General features: G+C 38.8%; 1 protein-coding gene across 2 annotated transcripts in view; it reads right to left on the bottom strand.

Annotated features, from left to right (window-relative positions):
• Window positions 1-25,124, bottom strand: part of FCHSD2 (FCH and double SH3 domains 2) — a gene marked incomplete at both ends in the record, with an annotated part of 298,329 nt that extends 273,205 nt beyond the window's left edge. For both annotated transcript variants that reach the window (XM_079708869.1, XM_079708870.1), the window contains 2 exons: window positions 23,179-23,276; window positions 25,104-25,124. In XM_079708869.1, coding sequence (XP_079564995.1) covers window positions 23,179-23,276; window positions 25,104-25,124 — 119 coding nt within the window. The remainder of the gene's footprint in view (window positions 1-23,178; window positions 23,277-25,103) is intronic.
• Between the last annotated feature and the right edge of the window lie 664 nt (window positions 25,125-25,788).

Genomic DNA, 25,788 nt, shown 5'->3' with positions numbered 1-25,788 from the left:
CCTAAAAAGATAGTTACATAAATATACAAGGATGTGAATAAGGACATCAACCACCATGCAACACTGAAAATTAGGTACTATAGTGCATACGAGGTCTCTATGTAAACAAAGGAAAATAAAACTTGAGTTTAACAACAATTTTAAAAACTAAATTTTAAAATTTATTAAATATTGTTTGGCCAACAATGTCTCATTCAGTAAGAAATATTTCTTCAGCATCTATATACCAGGCTGTAATATATACAATGATAAAGATACAGTCTTGCTCTCAAAAAGCTCACAGACTGGAGGGGAAAACATACCAAAAAACCAAAACACCAAAAAATCAAAACACAGAAGATTAACATACAATGTGATGAGTGTTCTAACGGTGACAAGCATAGGACGTTATGGGAGCACACAGGCAGAGTAAAAAGCACAAGCTCCCCAAGCAAGCTAATCTGGCACCTCCTCAAGTCAATTCTGTTGTTGTTTTTGAACGTCTGTTTAGAAAAGAGGCAGAATGCTGCTGAAAAGAAGGGCAGTGAATAAGGGCCATTAGTTACAGAGCTCAGCCCTCTTCCCTATGCCAGCAACTTAGCTCTGGCGCCAAACTTGCATATCCTACTAAGTGAAACTTATTCCTAGACTTAATTTGTTTTTGTTTTTGTTTTTTGTTTGTTTGTTTGCTGTACGCGGGCCTCTCACTGCTGTGGCCTCTCCTGTTGCGGAGCACAGGCTCCGGACGCGCAGGCTCAGTGGCCATGGCTCACGGGCCCAGCCGCTCCGCGGCATGTGGGATCTTCCCAGACCGGGGCACGAACCCATGTCCCCTGCATCGGCAGGCGGACTCTCAACCACTGAGCCACCAGGGAAGCCCCTAGACTTAATTTTACTCAATCTTTTTAAAAGGCAATTAAGTACATATCCTTTGGAATCTCTCTCTCTCTCTCTCTCTCTCTCTCTCTCTCTCTCTCTCTCTCTCTCTCACACACACACACACACACACACACACACACCAAAAAGATTATCCAATTCTGCTTATTTCTCTCATATTTATCCCAGAAAGGAGTTCTGGTAAATGCAATTTTCTCCCTCACCTCATATTTCAAGTACTATTCTGTTATGTCCCACTTAGCTAGACAGTCCATTATTTCAACTTTGTACAGAAGAAGGACACCTAAAAAGTAATGAGTAGAGGGGTACAGAAAAGGCTTCTGAGATTAAAGCATTCTAAATATATAACTAATAAAATATTTAAAAATTAAAAATTGTGATCTTGGACAAATTAGTGAATCTCTCTGGGCTTAGGTTCTCTCACCTATATGAAGCGAATTATAATACCTACCTCTTGAGTAGCTGAGATTTAAATGAAATAAACTTTTAAGCATTTTAAAAACAGAAAAGCAACCTGTAAAGCTTAAAGTCTTAACAAAGTATTAGTAATTTTTAAGGGCCAAAAAATGTCTACAACCTTAGGTATGTATACAAAAATACTGCAGCATTATCTAAAATAAAATTTTGGAAGTTCTAACAATGAATTAGTTAAGTACTGGATAGGTAAACAATAAAACACCACTGTAAACAACCGTTATAACAGTGGTCCTCAAACTGTAACATTCATGAGAATCACCTAAAAGGTCTTGCTGGGTCCCACTCCCAGAGTTTCTGATTCAGTAGGTTTGGGATGCCAACTAAAAATTATCACTTGCCTTCTGCCTCTACAAGGATTAGGTCACTAGTCACTTCAGTTGCTGACCTTCACACACCCTGAAAGGAGTTCAGGGTGGAGATAAGGAATGAGGCACTCTGTTCTCTGGGAAAAACTGGAAAAAAATAGTTAGATAATTTCAGGAGAAGATTTTATGAGCCCAATTTCTTGCATCTTCTCATATCTAGAAAAGCACTGAAATCATTACCAGAAACATCTGCCTCTTGTGACTAGCAGTAACCTTCTGCCAAAATGTGTGCTTGATTGCACACACATATCCTCCTTCACCAAAATCACATACCTCTCCACTTACCTCTTCAGAGCAGTTCCTCAAAGCTATCTGAGAGGCTATCTCCCGGACTATAATCCTAATTTTGCCCAAAATAAAACTTAACTCACAAATCTCGTGCTGTGCATTTTTTTTCAGTCAACAGAGATAAAGCCAGAGAAACTGCACTTCTAACAAGTTCCCAGTTGGTACTGATACTACTAGGCTAGGAAACACACTTGGAGAATCAGAGAATTATAATCATAAAACTATTCATCCTTCCCTGTTCCACCAAAAACAAAAATAATAATAATAATTAAATCATTTTTATATATAGATGTAGTTTTAAAAATCACATACAAATAAAAGGGAGAAAAACACTTAATAACAAGCCAGACCACCACCTTCTTACTCATCCAACAAGATTGTGTTAAAAGTAAAATAAACATGAAAAGTTACCTATTGTTTTGCTGACATTTTCTTTTTTTTTTGGCTGCACTGCACCACATGCAGGATCTTAGTTCCCCAACCAGGGATTGAAACCGCGCCCCCTGCAGTGGAGGCAGGGAGTCTTAACCACTGGACCTTCCCAAGGGAAGTCCCTTGCTGACATTTTCAACCTACAAATAATCTACTCAGTTATTCTACTCAGGCTGATTAACCAATTGATAATTTTATACATCTTAGAAATCCACCTCTCCTATAGTATCTCCTAGCCAAGGCAACATTTCCTAGAATGACCAAGGTCAGGAAGAAGATCCGAAATGCATATTAAACAACTGCGATAACTCCTAGAACACCAGTTCTCATTTTTACTTACAAATGTGAGTATCTGCAATACTTTGAAAAATATACATGCCCAGATCACTCCCCCAAATCAACCAACTCTGAATCTTAAGAGTAGGGCCAAGCATCTGTAATGTTGCAAAGTCCACAAGGGATTCTTCCTTATACAATGCGTTGTTATCACCTACATTTGAATAAGCTGTGTTTAATTCTGGGAATTCAAAATATCTCAAAGGCAATATCATCACATTGTGATGGCAATATTCAGAAATTTGGAAAAACTCTAAGATCTTCCTCATCACATAACTATCTTTCCTCCTCTTCCTCCTCCTGCTTCCCAACACCACAGGAGCTGGGGAGCACCATCTCTCAGACTGATTAAACGCAGTCTAAAATACAGCTGCTTTTTCCCTAGTTACACGTGTTGACCAACTGACTTATTTCATTGGGCATCTTTAAACTTCTTTGCCTTTCAGCTCTTGATGTACTATAAATAAAGAGAAATAATGTTGTCAAAATGAGTTACCTGAAAACAGATAATTTTATCACAAAGAAATTGAAGTCCAAGTTTGTCATGGATAGGCCCTAAGATGAAGACAGTCACAAGAAACCTTCTAATGCATTTTATCATAACATCCTTTAAGCAGTATTAGGTCAATTCAGTAAAAACTGCATGATGATAGAAGATTACTATGTCCTCTCATTTTTCAAAAGTGTTGATCTCATGGCACGCACACACAAAAGATCCGGGAAAGAACGGGTTAAAAAATCCCACCTAGCGACTTCCCTGGTGGCACAGTGGTTAAGAATCCGCCTGCCAATGCGGGGGACACGGGTTCAATCCCTGGTCCGGGAAGATCCCACATGCCGCGGAGCAACTAAGCCCGTGCACCACAACTACTGAGCCCACTCACCACAACTACTGAAGCCCACGTGCCTAGAGCCCATGCTCCGCAACAAGAGAAGCCGTCGCAATGAGAAGGCCGCACACCTCAACGAAGAATAGCCCCTGCTTGCCGCAACTAGAGAAAGTCCACACGCAGCAACAGAGACCCAATGCAGACAAAAATAAATTAATTAATTAAAAAAAAAATAGTAGCCCCCTCTCGCCACAACTAGGGAAAGCCTGCGCACAGCAACAAAGACCCAAAGCAGCCAAAAATAAATAAAAAATTTTTAAAAAGCTAAAAAAAAAACCCCACCTAAAGCTGCATTTTTAAGTAAAAAAAAATAATCTTCCATTAGGATTTATCAATATTAACAAAGTTGCCAGAATCATTTTGTTGGGAGATCCATAATCAAAGTTCACCTTTGAATACCATGACTCTACATGTTTTCATCTATGATATATCATGCTTAAGACTCAATTTAAGATGCCAAGTTTTCTTTGCCAGGAAGAGTGGGAGACATTCATTAGTCAGATAATCTTTTATTAAAATGGAACACACATTCTTTTGAGATCATGACAAAGAACAAATATCAAACATTTTAATCAAATGAAAACTTTTGCTATTTCTACAGGATGCAAATAAAAGCTAACATAATTTTTTACTACATTGTCTTTAAACATCATGAGTGCAAGATACATCTTATTCCTCATACTTGAATTACACTACATTTAAAAGATAGTACATCATAAATCTTTCAGTTTTCTGCCTGCCAGTTATGTAAAATTAATCTCTGACATATTTTTCTTGCTTTCTCCTTCCTTAAAATGATACTGATGTATAACATACAGGAGGTGTGAAGACTTAATTTTAATACATGTGTACTAATATATCAAGACTAGACCTAAATCAATGTCAAAAGATGCTATATTAACAAAATAGGCCACTGTCAAAGCCATTTAAAAAATTTTAAGTTTTACAATTTGCTACTATTATTCTTCCGTATTTATTATAAATTAATGAAACTTTGAAAATCTAATTATTTTCCTGTAAGTAAATTTATGATTATTCTTTTCTCCTCAGAAAAATATTTGTCCTCATGCACACAGCTATACAAAATGAAACAACATAATTAGCTAATAGGCACCTATTTCCTACATAAAAAGCATTTCAATAACTTGTGCAACCTATTAGTTTCAAACATGTAAAGAATAATTTTTTTTACTAAAGTGAGTTTACTAATATAAAGTATCATGAGATTATATACATTTCTACCACCCAGTATGAGCTGATTCTAAGCTATTTGTGGAGTATATTTTATTTTAGGTACATTGCCAAAAGGTTAAAAATAAACATAATTAGGTGGCCAGAAAAAACCTTGCTGCATAGTAAGACTTTAGTTCTATTCAGAAATGGTATCCTTCGCCCCGAGACCACAAAACTTCCTGGTCTTAACTTATAACAACCACCAAAAAAAAAAAAAAAAAAAATAGATAAGGCATTTTTGACTATAGAAACATCTCAAAATACAACCTAAACCCCAGATATAATTATTGGAAGAGCCAAAAGATCTCTAAAAGTCCAGTTTTCACATAGTCCTTCAACAATCCTGCGTCTGAAAAAACATGAAACTCCAGGCAGCGGATCTTCTTCCACCCTGTACTAATCAGCCAGACTGAAAGATCTGCAAGGCACTGAATCTTACACCTCTTCTTTGGTATCTATTCTAAGTAGTAACTCTTGAAACTAGACACTCCCTCCCCAATATCTAGACATGCTTGGCACTGAAAATGCTGTGCCCCAGTTATTTAAAATAATCCTGAAAGACATCTGTCTTCTACTTTCAAGAAAACTCAGTACAGCTATCAAAACCAGGGAAAAGATGTTCCTATATTCAATGGATTCCTGCCAAAAGCTAATAAAGGCTGAGAAAATATCTATCTACATAGGTGCTCTCACTGCTTGGAAATACGATGAAATTTCCCTTGATTTCAAATGATATATCATATACCAATAGTTTTCAATGGACAAAGAACTTAAACTTTAAAGTCAGGCATACACCTATGTTCAAACCCAGATGTTTAATTGCTTAGTACTCTGATCTTGGGCAAGTCACTTAACCAATCTGAGCCTCGGTCTCCTCATCTACAAAACGGGGATGATGATGGTGATGACGGTGACGATGACAGAATGCATAGATGCTGGGAGGCTCTGAGATATAATTAATGTTCAACAACAAGTGCTGGCAAGAATATGGAGAAATCAGAACAATACATTGCTTGTGGGAATATAAAATGGTGCAGTCTCTTTGGTAAACAGTCTGACAGTTCCTTAAACATTTGAAGACAGAGTAAAGAGGGACTTCCCTGGCAGTCCAGTGGTTAAGACTCCACACTTCCACTGCAGGAGGCACAGGTTCAATCCCTGGTCAGGGAACTAAGATCCCGCATGCTGTGTGGCCAAATCAGTAAATAAATAAGTAAACAAACAAAAATAAAGATAGAGCTAAGACATTCCCCAGCAATTCCACACGTAGGCATACACCCAAAAGAAAGGAAAACACATGTACGTGGAAAAAAACGTGTACATGAATGTTCACAGAAGCATTATTCATAATAGCCAAAAGTGAAACAACCCAAATGTCCATCAACCGATAAATGGATAAATGAAACGTGGTATATCCCAGAAATAAAAGCAAAAATAAACAAGTGGGGACTTCCCTGGTGGCGCAGTGGTTAAGAATCCGCTTGCCAATGCAGGGGACATGGGTTTTAGCCCTGGTCTGGGAAGATCCCACATGCCACAGAGCAACTAAACCCGTGTGCCACAACTACTGAGCCCACGCTCTAGAGCCCATAGTCTGCAGCAAGAGAAGCCACCGCAATGAGAAGCCTGCACACCACAACGAAGATGAAACACAGCCAAAAATAAAAATAAATAAATAAATTTATAAAAAATAGAGTATATTCAGAATTATATTTTTAAAAAAAACTAAAAAAGTGGGACCTAAACAAATTTATAAGCTTCTCACAGCAAAGGAAACCAAAAACAAAATAAAAAGACCACCTACAGAATGGGAGAAAATATTTGCAAATGATGTGACCGACAAGGACTTCATTTCCAAAATATACAAACAGCTCATACAGCTCAACATCAAAAAAAAAAAAAAAAACAACCCAGTCAAAAAATGAGCTGAACATACATTTCTCCAAAGAAGACATACAGATGGCCAACAGGCACATGAAAAGATGCTCAACAACACTAATTATTAGAGAAATGCAAATCAAAACTACAAGGTATCACCTCACACTGGTCAGAATGGCCATCACCAAAAAGTCTACAAATAATAAGTACTGGAGAAGGTGTGGAGAAAAGGGAACCCTCCTACACTGTTGGTGGGAATGTAAATTGGTGCAGCCACTATGGAAAACTATATGGAGGTTCCACAAGAAAACAAAAAATAAAGCTACCATATGATCCAGCAATCCCAGTCCTGGGCATATATACAGAGAACACTCTTAATTCGAAAAGGTACATGCACCTCAATGTTCACAGCAGCACTATTTACAATAGCCAAGTCATGAAAACAACCTAAATGTCCATGAGCAGATGAATGGATACAGAAGATGTGGTATATAAATACAATGGAATATTACTCAGCCATAAAAAAGTATGAAATAATGCCATTTGCAGCAACGTGGATGGACCTGGAGATTATCAAACTAAGTGAAGTAAGTCAGACAGAGAAAGACAAATATCATATGATATCACTTATATGTAGACTCTAAAAAATGATATGAATGAACTTATTTACAAAACAGAAACAGACTCACAGACATAGAAAACAGAGTTACCAACGGGGAAGGGGGGGGCAGTGGGAGGGATAAAATAGGAGTGTAACAAATACACACTACTATATATAAAATAGATGAATAATAAGGTCCTATTGTATAGCACAGGGAACTATATTCAATATCCTGTAATAACCTGTAATGGGAAAGAATCTGAAAAGAATACACACACACACGTGTGTGTGTACATATATATAACTGAATCACTTTGCTGTACACCAGAAACTGACACAACATTGTAAAAACCAACTACACTTAGATTAAAAAAAAAAAATTGTCAAGCCAGAAATCATTACCCAGCAATTATACCCTCCAAATGAAGACTAAATAATGAAATTTTCACATAAAACAAAACTGTCACCAGCAGACCTGAACTTCAAGATACACTAAACGGAAATTCAAATCAAAGCCACAATGAGATATCACATCACACTTGTTAGAATGGCTGTCTTCAAAAAGACAAGAGATAATGGTGTTGGTAGGGATATGGAGAAAAGGGAACCCTTGTGGGTGGGAATGTAAATTTGTATAGTTACTGTGGAAAACAGTGTGGAGGTTCCTCAAAAAATTAAAAGTAGAACTACCAAATGATCCAGCAATTCTACTTCTGGATATATATCTGAAGCAAACAAAATCACTGTCTTGAAGAGATATCTGCACCTTCATGTTCACTGCAGAATTACTGACAATAGCCAAGATATGGAAACAACCTAAGTGTCTGTCAACAAATTAATGGATAAAGAATCACGGTGTATATATATATATATATACACATACACATGAATGACATATGAATTATATATATATATATGTATATATGTGAATGACACATATACAATGGAATATTATTGAGCCATGAGAAAGAGGAAATCCTGCCATTTGCAAGAACATGGATGGACATTGAGGGCATTATGCTAAGTGAAATGTCAGACAGAGAAAGACAAATACTGTATGATCTCACTTATATGTGGAATCTAAAAAAGCCAAATGCACAGAAACAGAGTGTAGAATGGTAGTTAACAGGGGCTGGGGGGTGGGGGAAATGGGGAGATGTTCGTCAAAGTATACAAACTTTCATTATAGGAAAAGTTCTGGGATCCTAATGTACAGCCTGGTGATTATAGTTAACAATACTGCATTGGATACTTGAAAGTTTCTAAGAGAGCAGATCTTAAATGTTCTCACCACAAAAAAGAAATGGTAATTATGTGAGGTGATGGAGGTATTAAGTAAGCTACTGTGGTAATCATTTCACAATACATGTGTATCAAATCAACACATCTACACCTTAAACTTACACAATGTTACATGTCAATTATATCTCAGTAAAGCTGAAAAAATTATAAGGAAAAAAAAAAAAGATATGCTAAAGGAAGTTCTCCAGGATGAAAGGAAATGATTCAAGATAGAAACTCAAATCCCCAGAAAAGAATGGAAAGCACTGAAAATGGTAAATATCCGGGTAAATACAAAAGACTTTTAGAACTTTTGCCTTTTCCCTCTTAATTTACTTAAAAACCATACATCAGTTTAAAGCAAAAATGTAACACTGTCTTGTGGGGTTTATAATGTGTGTAGATATACCACAAATAATCACTTTAGCATAAAGGAAAGAAGGGTAGATATGGATCTAGATGGATATAACACTTCTACAATTTATCTGAAGTGGTAAAATATTAACTGCACACAGACAGTAAATAATTAAGGATGTATACTGTAATCACCAGGGCAGCCACAAAAAATAATAATGCAAAGAAATATAGCTAAAAAGCCAACAGATCCAGATACATATGTTAGGAAAACATGAGAACTGTCATTCTTGAGTGACACCCTCTGGTCATTCCTTGAATTAGATTATTATTATTATTATTATTATTTATGATAATAATGAGTAAAGCCTGACTCAAGGAATGACCAGAGAATGATACCCTCCTTCTATCATCTTTAATATTTTACATTATAGATGGCACAAGCAAAGGCAAAAAAAGCAAAAATAAACAAGTGAGACTACATCAATCTTCTGCACAGTAAAGGAAGCCACCAGCAAAATGAAAAGGCAACCTACAGAATGATAGAAAATATTTGCAAATCATATCTGATAAGGGACTATTATCCAAAATATATAAAAATCTCATACAATTCAATAGAGAAAAACAATTCAATTAAAAAATGGGCAGAGGGACTTCCCTTGTGGCGCAGTGGATAAGACTCCGAGCTCCCAATGCAGGAGATCCGGGTTCGATCCCTGGTCAGGGAACTAGATCCCACATGTGTGCCGCAACTAAGAGTTTGCATGCACAACTAAGGAGCCCTCGGGCCACAACTAAGGAGCCTGCCTGACACAACTAAGGAGCCCATGAGCCACAACTAAGACCTGGCGCAACCAAATAAATAAATAACTATTTAAAAAAAAAAACTGGGTAGAGAATCTGAATAGACATTTTCCAAAGAAGACATACAGACGGTCAGATAAGTGAAAGGTCCTCAACATCACCAATCATCAGGGAAATGTAAATCAAAACCACAATGAGATACCACTTAACATCTGTTAGAAAACCTATTATCAAAAAGGAAAAAAATTACAAGTGTTTGGTGAGGGTGTGGAGAAAAGGGGACCCTTGTACACTGTTGGTGGGAATGCAAACTGGTATACCCACTATGGAAAACAGTATGAAGTTTCCTCAAAAAATTAAAGATAGAATTACCACATGATCCAGCAATTCCACTTCTAGGTATGTATCTAGAAGAAATAAAATCACTCTCTTGAAGAGATATATGCATCCCTGTGTTCATCTCAGCATTGTTTACAATAGCCAAGACATGGAAACAATTTAAGTGACCAAAGATGGATGAACAGATAAAGAAAATGTGATATTGTATATCGATATATACACATGTATACACAAAAATACACACAAAGGAAAATTATTCAGCCAAAAAAAAAGAGGGAAATCCTGACATTTGTGACAATATGGATGGACCTTGAGGACATTTTGCTTAGTGAAATAATTCAGAGAAAGACAAGATCTTACTCACATGTGGAATCTTTAAGAAACAAAAAAAAATTTGAACTCATAGATACAGAGAACAGATTGGTGGTTGCCAGAGGCAGAGAGTGGGTGAAATGGGTAAAGGGGGTCAAAAGGTACATACTTCCAGTTATAAGATAAGTCAGTCTTGGGAATATAATGTACAGCATGGTGACTATAGTTAGCAAGGCTGTATTGTATATTTGATAGTTGCTAAGAGAGTATAAGTTCTTAGAAGTTCTCATCACAAGAAAAAATTTGTAACTATGTGTGGTGATAGATGTTAACTAGACTTACTGCGATCATTTGCAATATATGCATATATCAAATTTTTATGTTGTACACCTAAATTGAAAAGAATGTTATATGTCAATTATATCTCAATTTTAAAATGTTACAGTAAAAAGCAAGAAAAAAAAAAGTGGTATATCCAAACAGTAAAAAGGAATAAAGTACTGATAGATATTAAAATGCTGATGAACCTTGAAAACCTTATGCCAAGTGAAAGAAGACAGTCTCAACAGACCACATATTGTATGATTCCGTTTATATGAAATGTCCAGAACAAGTAAACCTACAGAAAGTAGATTAGTGGCTGCCTAGGGCTGGGCAAATGGGGGGAAAAGGGAAGGGTAATGGCTAAGGGGTGCAGGGTTCTTCTTAGTGTAATGAAAATGTTCTAAAATTGACTGTGGTAATAGATGCACAACTCTGTGAATATACCAAAAGCCAATGAATTATACAGTTTATATAAGTGCATTACATAATATATCAATTATATCTTTTTTTTACATAGCGTGTCCTTTTTATAAAAATTATATCTTAATAAAGCTGTTAAAAATTTTTGTGCTACAGAATACATACATTTTTATAGGGAATATCCAAATTCATATATCCAAAAGCAAAGGATTAATTTAGATTAGGTAGATATTAAACATATATAAATTCATAATCAGTTAATATCTTCTTCCAATACATCTGAGAAGTAGACTTTCATTTCTAGCCATGATGAAGTAACTGGTACCAGACTAGCCCTCCTCAAGTAACATCTATAGAACTAGACAAAATATATGACTCTACTATTTTTAGGTATGAAACTGGCAGCAAAGGAAGTGTGTACCACATCTGCTCCAGCTTTCTGCCCGAGACACTTTCCCAACTTCATCACAGGGAAGTGGAGCCTAAGCCAAGCATGATGGTCTCACTGAATTGAGATGCAGAGATCACAGTTCTGGGCTACTGAAGAGGCTAGAATTTGTAGGACAGGGTACTAGAGAGGAGACAACAATGAGAAGGGGTGGCCCCAGCAATCTGCATGGGGGTTCCCTGAGCATCCTTGCCTGAGTATTAGGCCACACATAAGCCAGGGTGAGACTCCATGAGGCCTAGGAGAGTCACTACTGCAGGCCTGAGAGCCGAACAGATACCAGAAACTGCACACTGCTGGGACACACTGGAATTCCAATTCAGCCAGAGTGGAGATAATGCTGCACACCTTGGACACACAGGCTTTCAGTTGAAACCCCAAAACTCAACACTCTTTAAAGAAAGATGACACAATCAAAACTTCCTATAATGTGTCATCCACAATGTCCAAATAATCAAAAATTATTAGATATGCAAATAAGCAGGAAATGTGACTGATAATCAGGGGGGAAAGCACCGCAACAAAGAGTAGCCCCCGCTCGCCGCAACTAGAGAAAAGCCCGTGCACAGCAACAAAGTCCCAATGCAGCCATAAATTAATTAATTAATTTTAAAAAATTATCCAATCTGAAGAACACAGATTATTATCAAACAGTTTAACACACGTGTAACTAGAATCCAAAAAGGAAAGAAGAGAGAATGGGGCAGAAAAAAATATTTGAAGAAATAATAGCCCCAAATTTCCCAGGTTTGTTGAAAAACATCACCTATGGATCCAAAAAGTTAAATGAACCCCCAAGAAAAATAATTACAAAGGTACTTACATTAGTCACATCACATTCAAACTGCAGAAAAACAATAAAAAGGAGGAAAAAAGCTATCAGAAAGGGGGGGGAGGAGCACATTAGATAGAAGAGGACAAGACAAGTATATAAATAACAACTAACTTCTCATCAGAAACAATGAAGCCAGAGGATAATGGAGTGACCAACTGTCAATCCAGAATTCTATATCCAGCAAAAATTATCTTCCAAAAATGAGGGTGAAATAAAGACACTTTCAGATAAGTGAAAGCTAAGAGAACTGTCACCAGAAGAATTGCACTAGAAATGCTGAAGGAAGTTCTTCAACCAAAACGGAAATGATACCAGATGGAAACTCAAACCTATGTATTGGTCTCAAGAAGGGAAGAGAGTCAAAATTGGTAAATATAAAAGCTTTTTTCCTTCTCTTAATCTGTTTAAAAGATAACTGTGTTTAAAGCAAAACTAACATTATACTATGAGGTTTATAAAGTATGCAGCACAAAGTCTGGGATGGAGTAATTAAAACTGGACTGTTGTAAGTGTCTTATGTAGCATGGTATAATATTAACTCAAGGTATACAATGAGTGATTAAAGATGCATGGTGTGGGCTTCCCTGGTGGCGCAGTGGTTGAGAGTCCGCCTGCCGATGCAGGGGACACGGGTTCGTGCCCCAATCCGGGAGGATCCCACATGCCGCGGAGCGGCTGGGCCCGTGAGCCATGGCTGCTGAGCCTGCGCGTCCGGAGCCTGTGCTCCGCAACGGGAGAGGCCACAACAGTGAGAGGCCCGCGTACCGCAAAAAAAAAAAAAAAAAAAAAGATGCATGGTGTAACACCTAAAACAACCACTTGAAAAATAGAAAGATATAGCTAAAAATGCAAGAGAAGCAAATGGAATACCAAAAATATTCAATTATGTCAATATAGCTGAGAAAACTAATATATAAAATACCTCTAGAGTAAAACAGATGAAAGAATTCCCCATGGAGAAGGTTGGCTAATAATGCAAAATACATTTTACCATAGAAACAATATATTAAATGATGACTTTGATAAAAAACCTTTGAATAAAGTTAACTAAAATAAAATTTGAGCCTGGACATCAATCTAACCACCCAATATGTTTGCTTGTTTGGAGACAAAACAATTCCATAACACACAAAAAGAACATAGTAATACACAGAGCCTGTTTCCCCAGTTCTGAACAACAAGCAGCTTGAGACCACTCATTTTATGAAGTTTGTGAATCAAGTATTCTTAATACTTGGTATATATTAGAAATAAATTGTAAAGTCTATTAATGATGAAAATAACTTCACTAAAAACTAACTAAAAGCCAAAAATGACATTTTAGCATGAGCTAATATAAATTCTTATAGTATGTTATCTTTAACAGACAAGCAATAAAATAGTCACCCATACTGAATCATTTAATTTTAGTTTTAAGAGTAGATAATATTCACATAGCTCCAAATTCAAAACTTACCAAAAAGGGTATACAATAAAAAGTCTCTGCCTCTTGCCCCCTTCTCCAGCCACCAATGGAGGGAAAACAAATAACACTAAAATATAATCAAGGGATATACATTCCCAGTTGTTTCCTGTGTGACCACAGACATGGTAACACTTTACATAACACCAGAAATAACATTTTCTTTTTGAATTGGGATTATTTCAAAGTTCACGAAACAGAAAACATCTGGATGACAAGACACTCATACATGAATGCCAAAAAGGAGATCAAATGGAATGTTAAAGCATGACCAAGGAATACTGTGAGGAAACAATAAAATGAAATAAAAATATCAGCTAAGATTCTATTAAGTTAGTCCTGACCAACACATGACAGGAAATCTGCAGCAATGGAACAAACTAGAGGGGTGCTTTTCTGTGCCTAGTTCCCAAATTAGTCACTGAAGAGCCAACAGCACAAACCAGACTTACTAACTCCTGCTTATGCATCAGATCATTCCTGAAGACTGACCCCAACAAAACAGACAGCATCTGTGGGATTCAAATGAACATTCGAAGAATTTACAAAGAAAAACATCAACTTATCACCACAGGCCTCCTCAGGTAAAAGGCTTCATTCTCTATACTTTCATGACTGAATTGCCAATCCTCAATTTCTAGGAGTAATTCTAGCTCTTATTTGTCCTTCCCTGCTTTCAGTTTAGCCGCTTTACTACTTATTAACACTTTCACCTGAGAAGTAAAAGGAGTTCAGCAAAAATGAAACTACCTGAAGGGCCCTTAGACCACAATTTCCCCAAATTATCAGAAAACCAAAAGTGGCAAGATATTTAACCACTCCTGTATTCTTAACAGGAGAATCCTAAGAGGCCATTGGCCTACTGGCCCATTACCCATGGTAAATACAAAAACCTACTCCCGACCTAAGACACTGAACTTAAAAGCAGTTGAAAGGAGGGGATACAAATGGTTTCTAAGGAGTCTCTTATTCCCAATCTGCTTGGGACAACTGGAATTCTAGTTATATCTTTCATAATCTAAAGTCAACACATTTTTTACACTTTTATGGGAAACACTAGGAGTAAATTAGAAATGGGTCCCTGTGGCAAACAGGGCAAACAGTAACGTGGAAAAGCCATATTACTGCAACCAATACCTATTTCTTACTGGCAAAGACCACCTCTCCAAGAACGTAATCACATTCCCAGCCTCCTTTGCAGCTAGGCTGCAGGGGCATATGAAGCAAACTCAGCCAATGAGATACAAGGGAAAGTCTTCTGGGATAATTTCTGGTAGAAACTGTCTTCCCTAGTAGAAGGAAAGGAGGGAAGGTAAAGAGGGAAATTTTGCATGAGGAGAAACTGCACTTCCTTTCTCTTTTTCCACCTAATGTTGTATGAGAAGAGCATGCTTGGAACTGTGTATGCCATCCAGCAATCATAAGGAGAATCACTATCAACACACAGAAAGATGGAAGGTACCTAAGCCTGCTGAACTTAGTGAAGAAAATTCTTTGGTATTACTTGAACAGTTTATCTCTGAGGTTCATTACATTTTTTGACTCACAGGTTAACTCTTTACAGGATGAGTAAGTCAAAGACCATAATTTCTGAACTGATGTTCTCAATTACTTAACAAAATTACAGTCCACATGCATCTGTTAAGTACCTACTATGTTCCACACACTATGCAAGAAAGCTTTTATGTGCATTACTTTAATTATCAAAATAGCCCCATAAGGTATTATAATTATCATTATTTTATAGATAAGAAACATGAGGCTCACTAAAGTTTAAGTAACTTGTGGTAACTTGTGGCCAAATTCACATAATTAATAAAGATTAACAACTAGGATTCGTATCCAGGTTGTATATCTCTAAGCTGGTACTCATTCCAGTAGCTGTAATCAGCTACCCTACCACTCAGATCATCTTCACCATCTCTCATATGTATATACTTGGGTGTGGCTAAAAAGACCAAATCAAGGAAAAGTGCACATAAAAATTCTTCAGTACTTCTGTTCTTAACCCAAGTGGTGGGTAACTTTCATTATTACTCCTTAGTTTAATTCCATATGGCTCTGTTTAAAAAATTCTCCCTCTCATGATTTACATCAAGTTCTAATTTGAAAGGATACTGGATTGAGAAACAATGATTGCTGAATGAATGAAAAAGACCACGGTAAAGCACCTGACCTGCTACTTCCAATTTTCATCATATCTAAAACTCCACTGATTGCAAGTCACATTATGTTCCACTAAGAAAAAAGGCTGCCATTTAAATTAAATACCCTATCACTTATTGATACAATTTTTATTTATACTTATTAAAAGAGCTCTTTTAAACTTTGTTAGATTTTTAAAAATTATTTATTTATTTATTTATTTATTTGGCTGCGCCGGGTCTTCGTTGCGACATGCTGGATCTTTTAGTTGTAGTGTGCGAGATCTTTAGTTGTGGCATGTGGGATCTAGTTCCCTGACCAGGGATCAAACCCGGGCCCCCTGCATTGGGAGCATGGAGTCTTAGCCACTGGACCATCAGGGAAGTCCCCATTAATTAGATTTTTAGCATGTATTACTCTTGTGCACAATTTTTAAAAGGTAAATGAAATAAATTGGTGCTATAACTGGTCACACTCAGGCTCAAACTCTTCTGAATCACTTTTTTGAATCAGTCATTACTGTTTTTCCACAGAGTATCATCCTCTGTGCCATCAAAAGCCCGGGTGGGGGGCTTCCCTGGTGGCACAGTGGTTAAGAATCCACCTGCCAATGCAGGGGACACAGGTTCAAGCCCCGGTCCAGGAAGATCCCACATGCCGCAGAGCAACTAAACCGTGTGCCACAGCTACTGAGCCTGCGCTCTAGGGCCCACGAGCCACAACTACTGAGCCCACATGCCACAACTACTGAAGCCCTCGTGCCTAGAGTCCAAGCTCTGCAATGAGAAGCCACTGCAATGAGAAGCCCGTGCACCACGACGAAGAGTAGCCCCACTCGCTGCAACTAGAGAAAGCTGTGCGCAGCAATGAAGACCCAATGCAGCCAAAAATAATAAATAAATAAATAAATTTATTTTACAAAAGCCTGGGTGATCCAACATTTGTATTCAAACCATTATCTCTGGGATTTTCTTCCAAGCCTGTTGCTAACTACTCTGCAAGGTCTGTGCACGAAGAGACAAGGACAAACACTTCACAACCAAAAGCAACTGTAAGATGTATCCGGATTTCAGAAATATAAGAATGTAAAAAAATGTGCTTCTTAGAATTAATAAAACACAATAACTTATTTTGTTACCTTGTATAAGACAACATCCTATAGCTACCAATGGTGAATATCTACCATGCTTGGCATTTCACCTATCTCATTTAACTTTTACAGAAAAGCAAAAAGGTAAGCATTAACCTTGTTTTACATACATGAAATATGAGGCTCAGAGAACCTTAGTAACTTGTCCTAGATTATCCAGCATTAGTGACAGAGCTGAGTTTCAATCTCTGGTCTATCTTCAAAGTCCTTATTCTTTTCACCACTTCAGTGGTTCTCAAAATTTAGGGCACATAAGAATTACCTCAGGTGATTCTTCCACAGAGTGGGAAAAATATTGCAAATACTGCATATATTTGCAAATCATATAGCTGATAAGATAAATATTTAAAGAACATTTACAACTCAATAAGAAAAAGACAACCCAATTAAAAAATGGGCAAAGGGGCCTCCCTGGTGGCGCAGTGGTTGAGAGTCCGCCTGCCAATGCAGTGGACACAGGTTCGTGCCCCGGTCCGGGAAGATCCCACATGCCGCAGAGCGGCTAGGCCCATGAGCCATGGCCGCTGAGCCTGCGCGTCTGGAGCCTGTGCTCCGCAACGGGAGAGGCCACAACAGTGAGAGGCCTGCGTACCGCAAAAAAAAAAAAAGAGCAAAGGATTTGAATAGACATTTCTCCAAAGAAGATATGCAAATAGCCATTAAGCACATGAAAAAATGCTCAACTTCATAAGCTATTAGGGAAATGCAAATCAAAGCCCCAATATGATACCACTTCACACCTACTAGAATGGCTATAATCAAAAGACAGACAATAACAAACACTGGTAAAAATGTTTAGAAACTGAAACCTTCATACATTATAGCTAGCAGGAATATAAAATGGTACAGCCACTTTGGAAAACAGTTTGAGAAGTTCCTCAGAAAGTTAAACATATCGTTACCATATGACCCAACAATTCCACTACTAGGTATATACCTAAGATAAATGAAAACATAAGTCTACAGAAAAATTTGCTCAAAGGAACATTATTCATAATAGCAAAAAAGTCCACCAACTGAGGAACAGATTAATAAAATGCGGTATATCCATACAGCGGAATATTATTCTGCAATAAAAAAGGAATTAATTATTGATGCTATAACATGGATGAAAGTTGAAAACATTATGCTAAGTAAAAGCCAGTCACCAAAGACCACATATTGTATGATTCCATTTATTTAGATTCTGCTTCTACAGAGAGCGAAAGTAATAATTGCTTAAGGCTGGATAAGGTGATGGGAAGTGACTGTTAATAGGTAGTTTCCCGTAGGAGGGACAAAAATGTTCTAAAGTTAAAGTATCGTGATGGTTGTACAACCCTCTGAATATACCAGAAAAACTTTAAATGGGATAATTGTATGGCAAGTGAATTAGATCTCAATAAACCTGTTTTTAAAAAAACCCTCTAGACCAGATTACCTCTAAGTTTCCCTTTTAGACATAAAGGTCTCTGAGACAATGAAAAAAAGTCTCAGAGCGTCCATCAACAGACTTCAGAATCCAACCCCCAGTGACTCCCATGAACCTACAGTTTAGAGAAGGCAACATATAGTATAGCAATTCCTCACTTGAGGTCACTAGACCTCCAGATGTCTGCAAAGAAAGGACAAGTGCTTCTTGAGCCAGGTTAAATTTTTCAGAACATCTGTGAGAAACCACACCTACCTTCAACCTGTTCTGAGGTAAAGCTTAAGTATCTTTGCCTTTGGCTGGACTCATGTTACTAGTTTTAAAATACTGACTCAAAGCTGACTGACAGCTCAGTATATGAAAAGTGAAAAATAAAACAAAAAAATGTACTTTTTGATATGCAAAATGTTTCAAAAAATGGGAGCCATGATGAGTTCCTTGGTTAAAAGCTTGGGAAACACAGATATAGGGGAAAGTACACTAGCCTAGAAATTAGGAGAAATAACTGAAGAGTCCACCTCAATCTGATTCACTTCCTATCAACTGTCTCAGTTTCCATTTTCATCTATAAAATCAGCAAACATCACAGTATCCACCTGACTCTAAAATTCTGTAACTTTTCAATATTATATAATGACCTAAAAATGTCTGCTAAGAAGGTAATTCTTGATATTCTGCATCCCTGCAAAGAACTTTCTTTACTGACTCGAGTTAGCACATCATAAGAATAAACAAGAAATACATTATATTAATAAACAACACATAGGCTGTAGTATTTAGAAACTTATTTATAAGTGGCCCTAGAAAGCAAAGAGAGAGTAAAAAATAATAAACTGAAAAGAAAGTAAAGTATGCTAGTCTACTGCTGACAGCAAAAGTCAACAGGAAACACTTCAGTATAAAAATCTCCCCAAAGCATGGAATGTCCCTGATTAACAACAAATGAGTTATCTTTCCTTCTCATACTTTACTCCAACACACCAGCTTCTACATGCACCCCTGGAACTCAGATAAACTGAAGAAAGGGAAGAGAGCAAAGGAAAAAAACTATATCATAATTGATCTCCTTTCAAAATTCCAAAAGATGAGAAGGGCGGAGGGGAGTGGGAACTAGCCATAACCCAGAATAAAATTTTCCTATTTACAGCTTAATGTGTTGTGGTCTTTTTTTTTTTTTTAACTTTTTTAAAGTCAAAAAATTTCTGCTTACTTACTTCTTTATGTCAAGAATAAAAGGTATTTGCACTTTGAGGGGTGAAGTCATACTAATTTAAATTGAGCATAACACTGGTGGGGGGTGCATCAGTGAGAAGGAGAGTTATTTGTGGGATTTTGGGGAGGAAGGTGGTGAGAGCCTCAAAAAAGGAAAAGCAGGCAAGATCCTTTACAGCATAATACATATAAAAATCCAAGTTCAGAGATTTCTAATGAATTTTTTTAAAAGGTCATTCCACTTGCTAAGACAAATCAACAAAGCCAGACCACTTCCTCCTCAAGCAATTAAAGTTATGAATATTGAAAATAGAAAATCTTCAATTTCCAATTCAGTATTACCATTGGGGGGAAAAAAAGCAAATCAGAAACCTAAACTCATATTTTAGGAGGTAATACAGTATTCTGCTCACAACTATATAGGAATGAAGGGATTCATCCCATTTATTTAATACAAAGAAAAACACACTGACTCCTTTAAAATAATAAAGAATCCATGAATCCTTGGAGCACCAACAGTCTCTGTATTTACATATTATATATAAATACAGACATATTCTACATCAAATAGCCACAGTACATTTTAAAGTGCCTACATGAATCAAATTAAAACACAAGCTCAACAGACACCACTACAGCCCCCTACAAACAGAGCTTATAAAATATCTCACTTAAACACAAATAAGCTGCATTTAAATATAACCAGTTACATTCATTTAACAATTCTGCCAGCTGTTTACAAAGGGTACAAATATACAAAAATGAATAAGACTTAGCCTCTGACTTCAAGGAATTCACATGAGGGGAAGGCAGAAGCATGTACAAAATCAAAATTCTTTGAGATCACAGAGAAGATCAAACTTGCAAACTTAGTGGTAACCAGAATTTGCCGGGTGAAAATTAGGAGGGCACAAAGGCATGAATGTCGAGAACACAATTAGATAACCAGAGGTCCTAAGTGGCCAGGGCAGGGGGAATAAGGAGAAAGGATATGCATGGGCATGAAATGGAAATAACTAAGCCAGGAAATGAAGCTTGTAGCTTGTACCTAGGTTGCAAAGGGCCACATGTGCTATAACAAAGTGCTTGGTCTTTATCCAGAAGACCACGGAGAACCTGATATGTAATAAACGATGTTATTAGAGGGACTTCCCTGGTGGTGCAGTGGTTAAGAATCTGCCTGCCGGGTGGGAGGGAGAGAGATGCAAGAGGGAAGTGATATGGGGACATATGCATATGTATAACTGATTCACTATGTTATAAAGCAGAAACTGGCACACCATTGTAAAGCAATTATACTCTAATAAAGATGTTAAAAAAAAAAAAAAAAGACTCTGCCTGCCAGTGCAGGGGACACGTTTAAGCTCTGGTCCAGGAAGATCCCACATGCCATGGAGCAACTAAGCCCGTGCGCCACAACTACTGAGCCTGAGCTCTAGAGCCCGTGAGCCACAACTACTGAGCCCACATGCCACAACTACTGAAGCCCATGTGCCTAGAGCCCGTGCTCCACAACAAGAGAAGCCACCACAATGAGAAGCCCGTGCACCGCAGAGTAGCCCCTGCTCGCCACAACTAGAGAAAGCCCATGCGCAGCAAAAAAGACCCAACGCAGCCCAAAATAATCATAATAATAATTAATTTTTTTAAAAAGAAAATAAATAAATAAACAATTATTAGAAAGTTAACTGGTAACAACATGGAAAACAGATTTAAAAGGAGAGATTGGGAGGTGGAAGATATGAGAACACTACAGTAATAATTAGGATATTACCACAACAACGCTAGTGAAATGTGATGAAGTCAGAAATAATACAAACAACTAAACAGTAGCAACAGGAGCAGCAATCTACATCAACTTAGCAGTGACGTGTCCATATAGCTGACCATAAGTCAAGGTACAAGCAACAGGGGAAATAAAGAATATGCAAACAAGAGGTCTTTTGAATATAATCAAAAGGACTTAATGACTACTGACTATCCATACCCCACAGAGGATCTTTACTTACAAACGAATTTTGCCTTCCTAAACTACTAAAATATAAATACCTTCGTTCACTTAATAGATGTTAAAAGCTTAATTCGTAACCATATGAAAAGTTTCAGGTGTCTTGCACGGGAATTATTTAAGTCTAAAAATTTCCCTGTGTCCACAAGAAAAACAAAGAAACAAATACAGAATTAAAATAGAGTAGTTTTCACCTGAAACTAACACAACACTGTTAATCACCTATACGCCAATATAAAATAAAAAGTTAAAAAAAATAGAGTAGTTTTCAGTCAGAAAACAATGATCTTGGTGTATCCAAGTTTGGATGAGTCTAAAGTAATATGCCTTAGTTAGAAACCCTGAAAAGATAAGTAAACAGTAGAAATATTAATTTAATTTAGTATCTAAATTAAATATGGGGGGGAAAAGGAACTCTAAGTAAAAATCTTTGGGCTACGAACAATTCAGCTATCCAAACACATATAATTTTATTATAATAACATATAGTTAATATTTTTCAGGAAACCAACATAAGGTTGTGCACCACAGGGAAAAATAAGTAACTGATGAGGCTTACAGACCCGATTCCAATTTAATAAATGTATTAGTAAAGGGAAATAATTGCAGCGACTCTGTTTCAACATGCAAATCATTTTCCTTTACAAAAATTTGTTGAACTGTCAGTTTGTATTATAGGATTGTTAAAACAGTGGCGTTTCTTTCAATAAAATGAGTCATGATTACCTCTATAAAGAAAGACATTGACTTTCACAAGGCTGGCAAAATGTCTTATCTTTTTAATTCAAAGTTATCTTGAATAGGGATATAAGTAACTTTAATGATAAAATGTGATAAACACATTTCCCACTAAATTTAATGTTCAAAGACAAAGTTATATTTATCATGTTCTAATAATCATCTGAGATTAACTGGCTCACCCCCAGATATTAACCATTAACCATGTGTCAGTTTAAAATTCCACGTGAAATCGTTAAGGTCAATAAATGTAGAAAGGTCAATTTAGCAGAAAAATTATTTAAATAAGAATTTCTATTTCAGTGATTATAATCTGATAAATTTGTAAGAACCTTGTTTTTTCATAATAGTATGTGTAGGTTATAGGTTTCTCCACTAAAGGAAAAAAAGTTTGTATTGTGTTAATTCCAGTTATAATTTCTAGCTGAGTCAAAGCTCTAACAGCCTTAAAGCAGGAAATCCAAAAGGAAATTCCATCATCAGTTCCTGGGGCTTGGTAATGCAAAGGTTGTTTGAAATAGAGCTACAGAAGTTCTCAAACTATTTACTATAATCTTACCTCATATCTTCAAGCAAATCACATTCTGCTTGATGTTTGGCTTGAAGTTTTGTCATCTGCTCAACTTGAATGTTTTTCATTTCTTGTGTAACTTTCACCTAAAATATACCATATATTTATGAGGCCTTACTGCAACTTTAACAACAAAAAAATTACTTAAAATACGAAATACTTGTCAGAATACATAACTCTTACTTGCCTCTCCCCTGAGGACCATAAACCCATTATTAGCCACATAATTTTGTTTACTGCAGATAATTAATGAAAAAACTAGCTAAAACAACCTGAAGCAGAGGCTAAATGAAAGTACACGAGTATAAAAATTACAGATTAAAGAGGTGCAAAATAAACTGCCAGTCATTTCATTTCATGTACAAGCTCAATACATATCCAGGTCTTTAAAACAGTCTGTCTTCTATTTCTTCCAAAAAGGATACAAAGACATTAAAACATCAGGAGAGGTGAGCAGAGTGTAGATGGGAGAAGTGGGCATAAGAATGCCTAATATCTCATGACCGAAACTTACACAATCGTGAAATTATATGCATGAATCAACTACATAAATTATTCCATAATGGCTACGAGAAGCACACTCTCAGGATGATGCCCTCGACTTGCTGGACAGCACATCAAATCACAATCTCTTTCTCACAAAGGAGAAAGCAAAAGTGACCTTCCAGCATATGCAGTGCTTTTAAGCCACCACAGCAAGCCGGTCGCCGTGGCGTTTCCACTTCAAACAGCTAGAACAGTATATGCAAACCGGCCAGTGCCCCGGTCGCCGTGGCGTTTCCACTTCAAACAGCTAGAACAGTATATGCAAACCGGCCAGTGCCTCGCCCGCCAGGCCGGGATCCAGGTTACAGTGGGCCTGGAACCCCCATCGCCGAAGCAGGGCCACCGGAGGGGTAAGTGTATGTGTGTGAAAGAAAAAGACTCACTTAACCGGAGAACCCGGGTTAAGAAAGAGAAAAAAGAGGGAGCAGACACGAATGAGTTAGGCATTCAGCAAATGTTTGCCCACAAGGGGAGGATAGAACAGCCTCCTCCACCCAGAGGAGACACTCAGTAACCATCTGCAGGATTGAAAAGACAAGGACACAGCCTCAGTCCCTGGGAAAACTGAAAGGAGGACATTGAAACAGTTCTGGAAGGGCGAAGCGGGGAAGCTGCTGACAAGCCCGGAGCACCCGTCACTCCGTCACTCCCACCCGAAGCCTAGATCACGGCTCACACGCCAAGCACGGCCCGGTTCTCTCTCTCCTGGGGACAGAACCACCACCTTCCTCGCCCCCTAGTCGGAGGGGCGGGGCAAGAATGGGGAAGAGAAAGACAGGACCGCTCAATGCTTAATTTCTTGTTTTCCCTTGGGGTGGGGGTGACTATTGCGACTTCTCTTCGGTCGCCCCGTGGGAAAAGCGGGCCAAACATTAAGGCTAGACTGGAAACAAATTCCCTGTAAATTTGCCAATGGGGGAGGGTGGCGACAAGCGGGCGGAGGGCTCAAACCTGGTGCAGACTAAACAATCACACAAGCAAAAGGCTCTGCAAGCTGCAGGGGCTCCCCCGCCTCCCCTCGGTGCAGCCCCGAGAAAGCACTTTGCAGAGAGCAGCACTGCCATGCGCGCTCGCTCTCTCTCTCTCTCACACACACACACACATACACACACGCACACCCGAAACTTGTGAAATGTCTGGGGATGGGGGTGGTCTACCGCGCGGTGGAGGGGACGAGCCCTGGCCGCCCCTCCGACGCAAAGGCACCAAACACGCGCGCCCCCCGCCAGGAGCCGGCAGCAACTCAGTGACAAGCCCGAGACGACGGCGGTCACGGCCCCTTGCGCAAAGGGGGAGGGGGCGCAGTGGTCGCCCCAGCCGCGTTCCTTGTACGCATCCCCCCCAAAACCTCAAAGACCCATTCTCACCTTCCTCGGCGGCGGCTGCATGATGCTGAAGGGACATCAATCTTCCTCCGACGGCAGCGTAAGTGAGGAGGGGAGGAGGAGGGCCAAGAGGAGAAGGCCGCCCAGCGAGCGGGCGTGTGCTTGTGTGTGTGTTTAAGGAGAGCCTGAGAACGAGGACTCGCCCCGGAGGGAGCAAGGCCGGCGGATGGAAGGACAACCCGGGTCCGAGGGTGAGTGTGAAGAGGAGGAGGAGAAGCGCCGAGAAGGCCTGGGCTCCGGCGGCCCTGGGGGTGTGTGAGGCAAGGAGGCGGAGACCGCGAGGGGGCGGGGGCCCGGGTGCGGGGGCGCAGGCTCTCCCAGCTCGCCGAGCGGCTCTCGAGGAGCACCCCCGTCGTCCGGTTCCCTGACCGCCGCGGCTATCCACCCGCCGCCGATTCCGCGACTCCTCAGACGCGCCCCCCCTCCCCGCCCCACTCAGGCAGCCTGGCCCTCGCTGGGCCCAACACCCCCGCCCGGCCGGGGGAGGTGGAAGGCGGCGCCGCACTCTCCGCTTGGGTTCCTCCACTCAGGCCGCGGGAATTTCCGGCCCCAGCGGGTGGCGCAGCGCCCCGCTCCGGCGGCGGAGGGAATAGCTTAGGCCAGAGCTGGGTTCGAGGGGCCAGGCCTGGCTGCAGGGAGGGAGCGTGGCCGCGGCGCGGAGCTCCGT

Source organism: Hyperoodon ampullatus (genome assembly GCF_949752795.1).
Source record: "Hyperoodon ampullatus genome assembly, chromosome: 7".
Lineage (NCBI taxonomy): Eukaryota > Metazoa > Chordata > Mammalia > Artiodactyla > Ziphiidae > Hyperoodon > Hyperoodon ampullatus.
The sequence above is the reverse complement of the archived record's forward strand: the minus strand, read 5'-3'. Positions and strand labels throughout refer to the sequence as shown.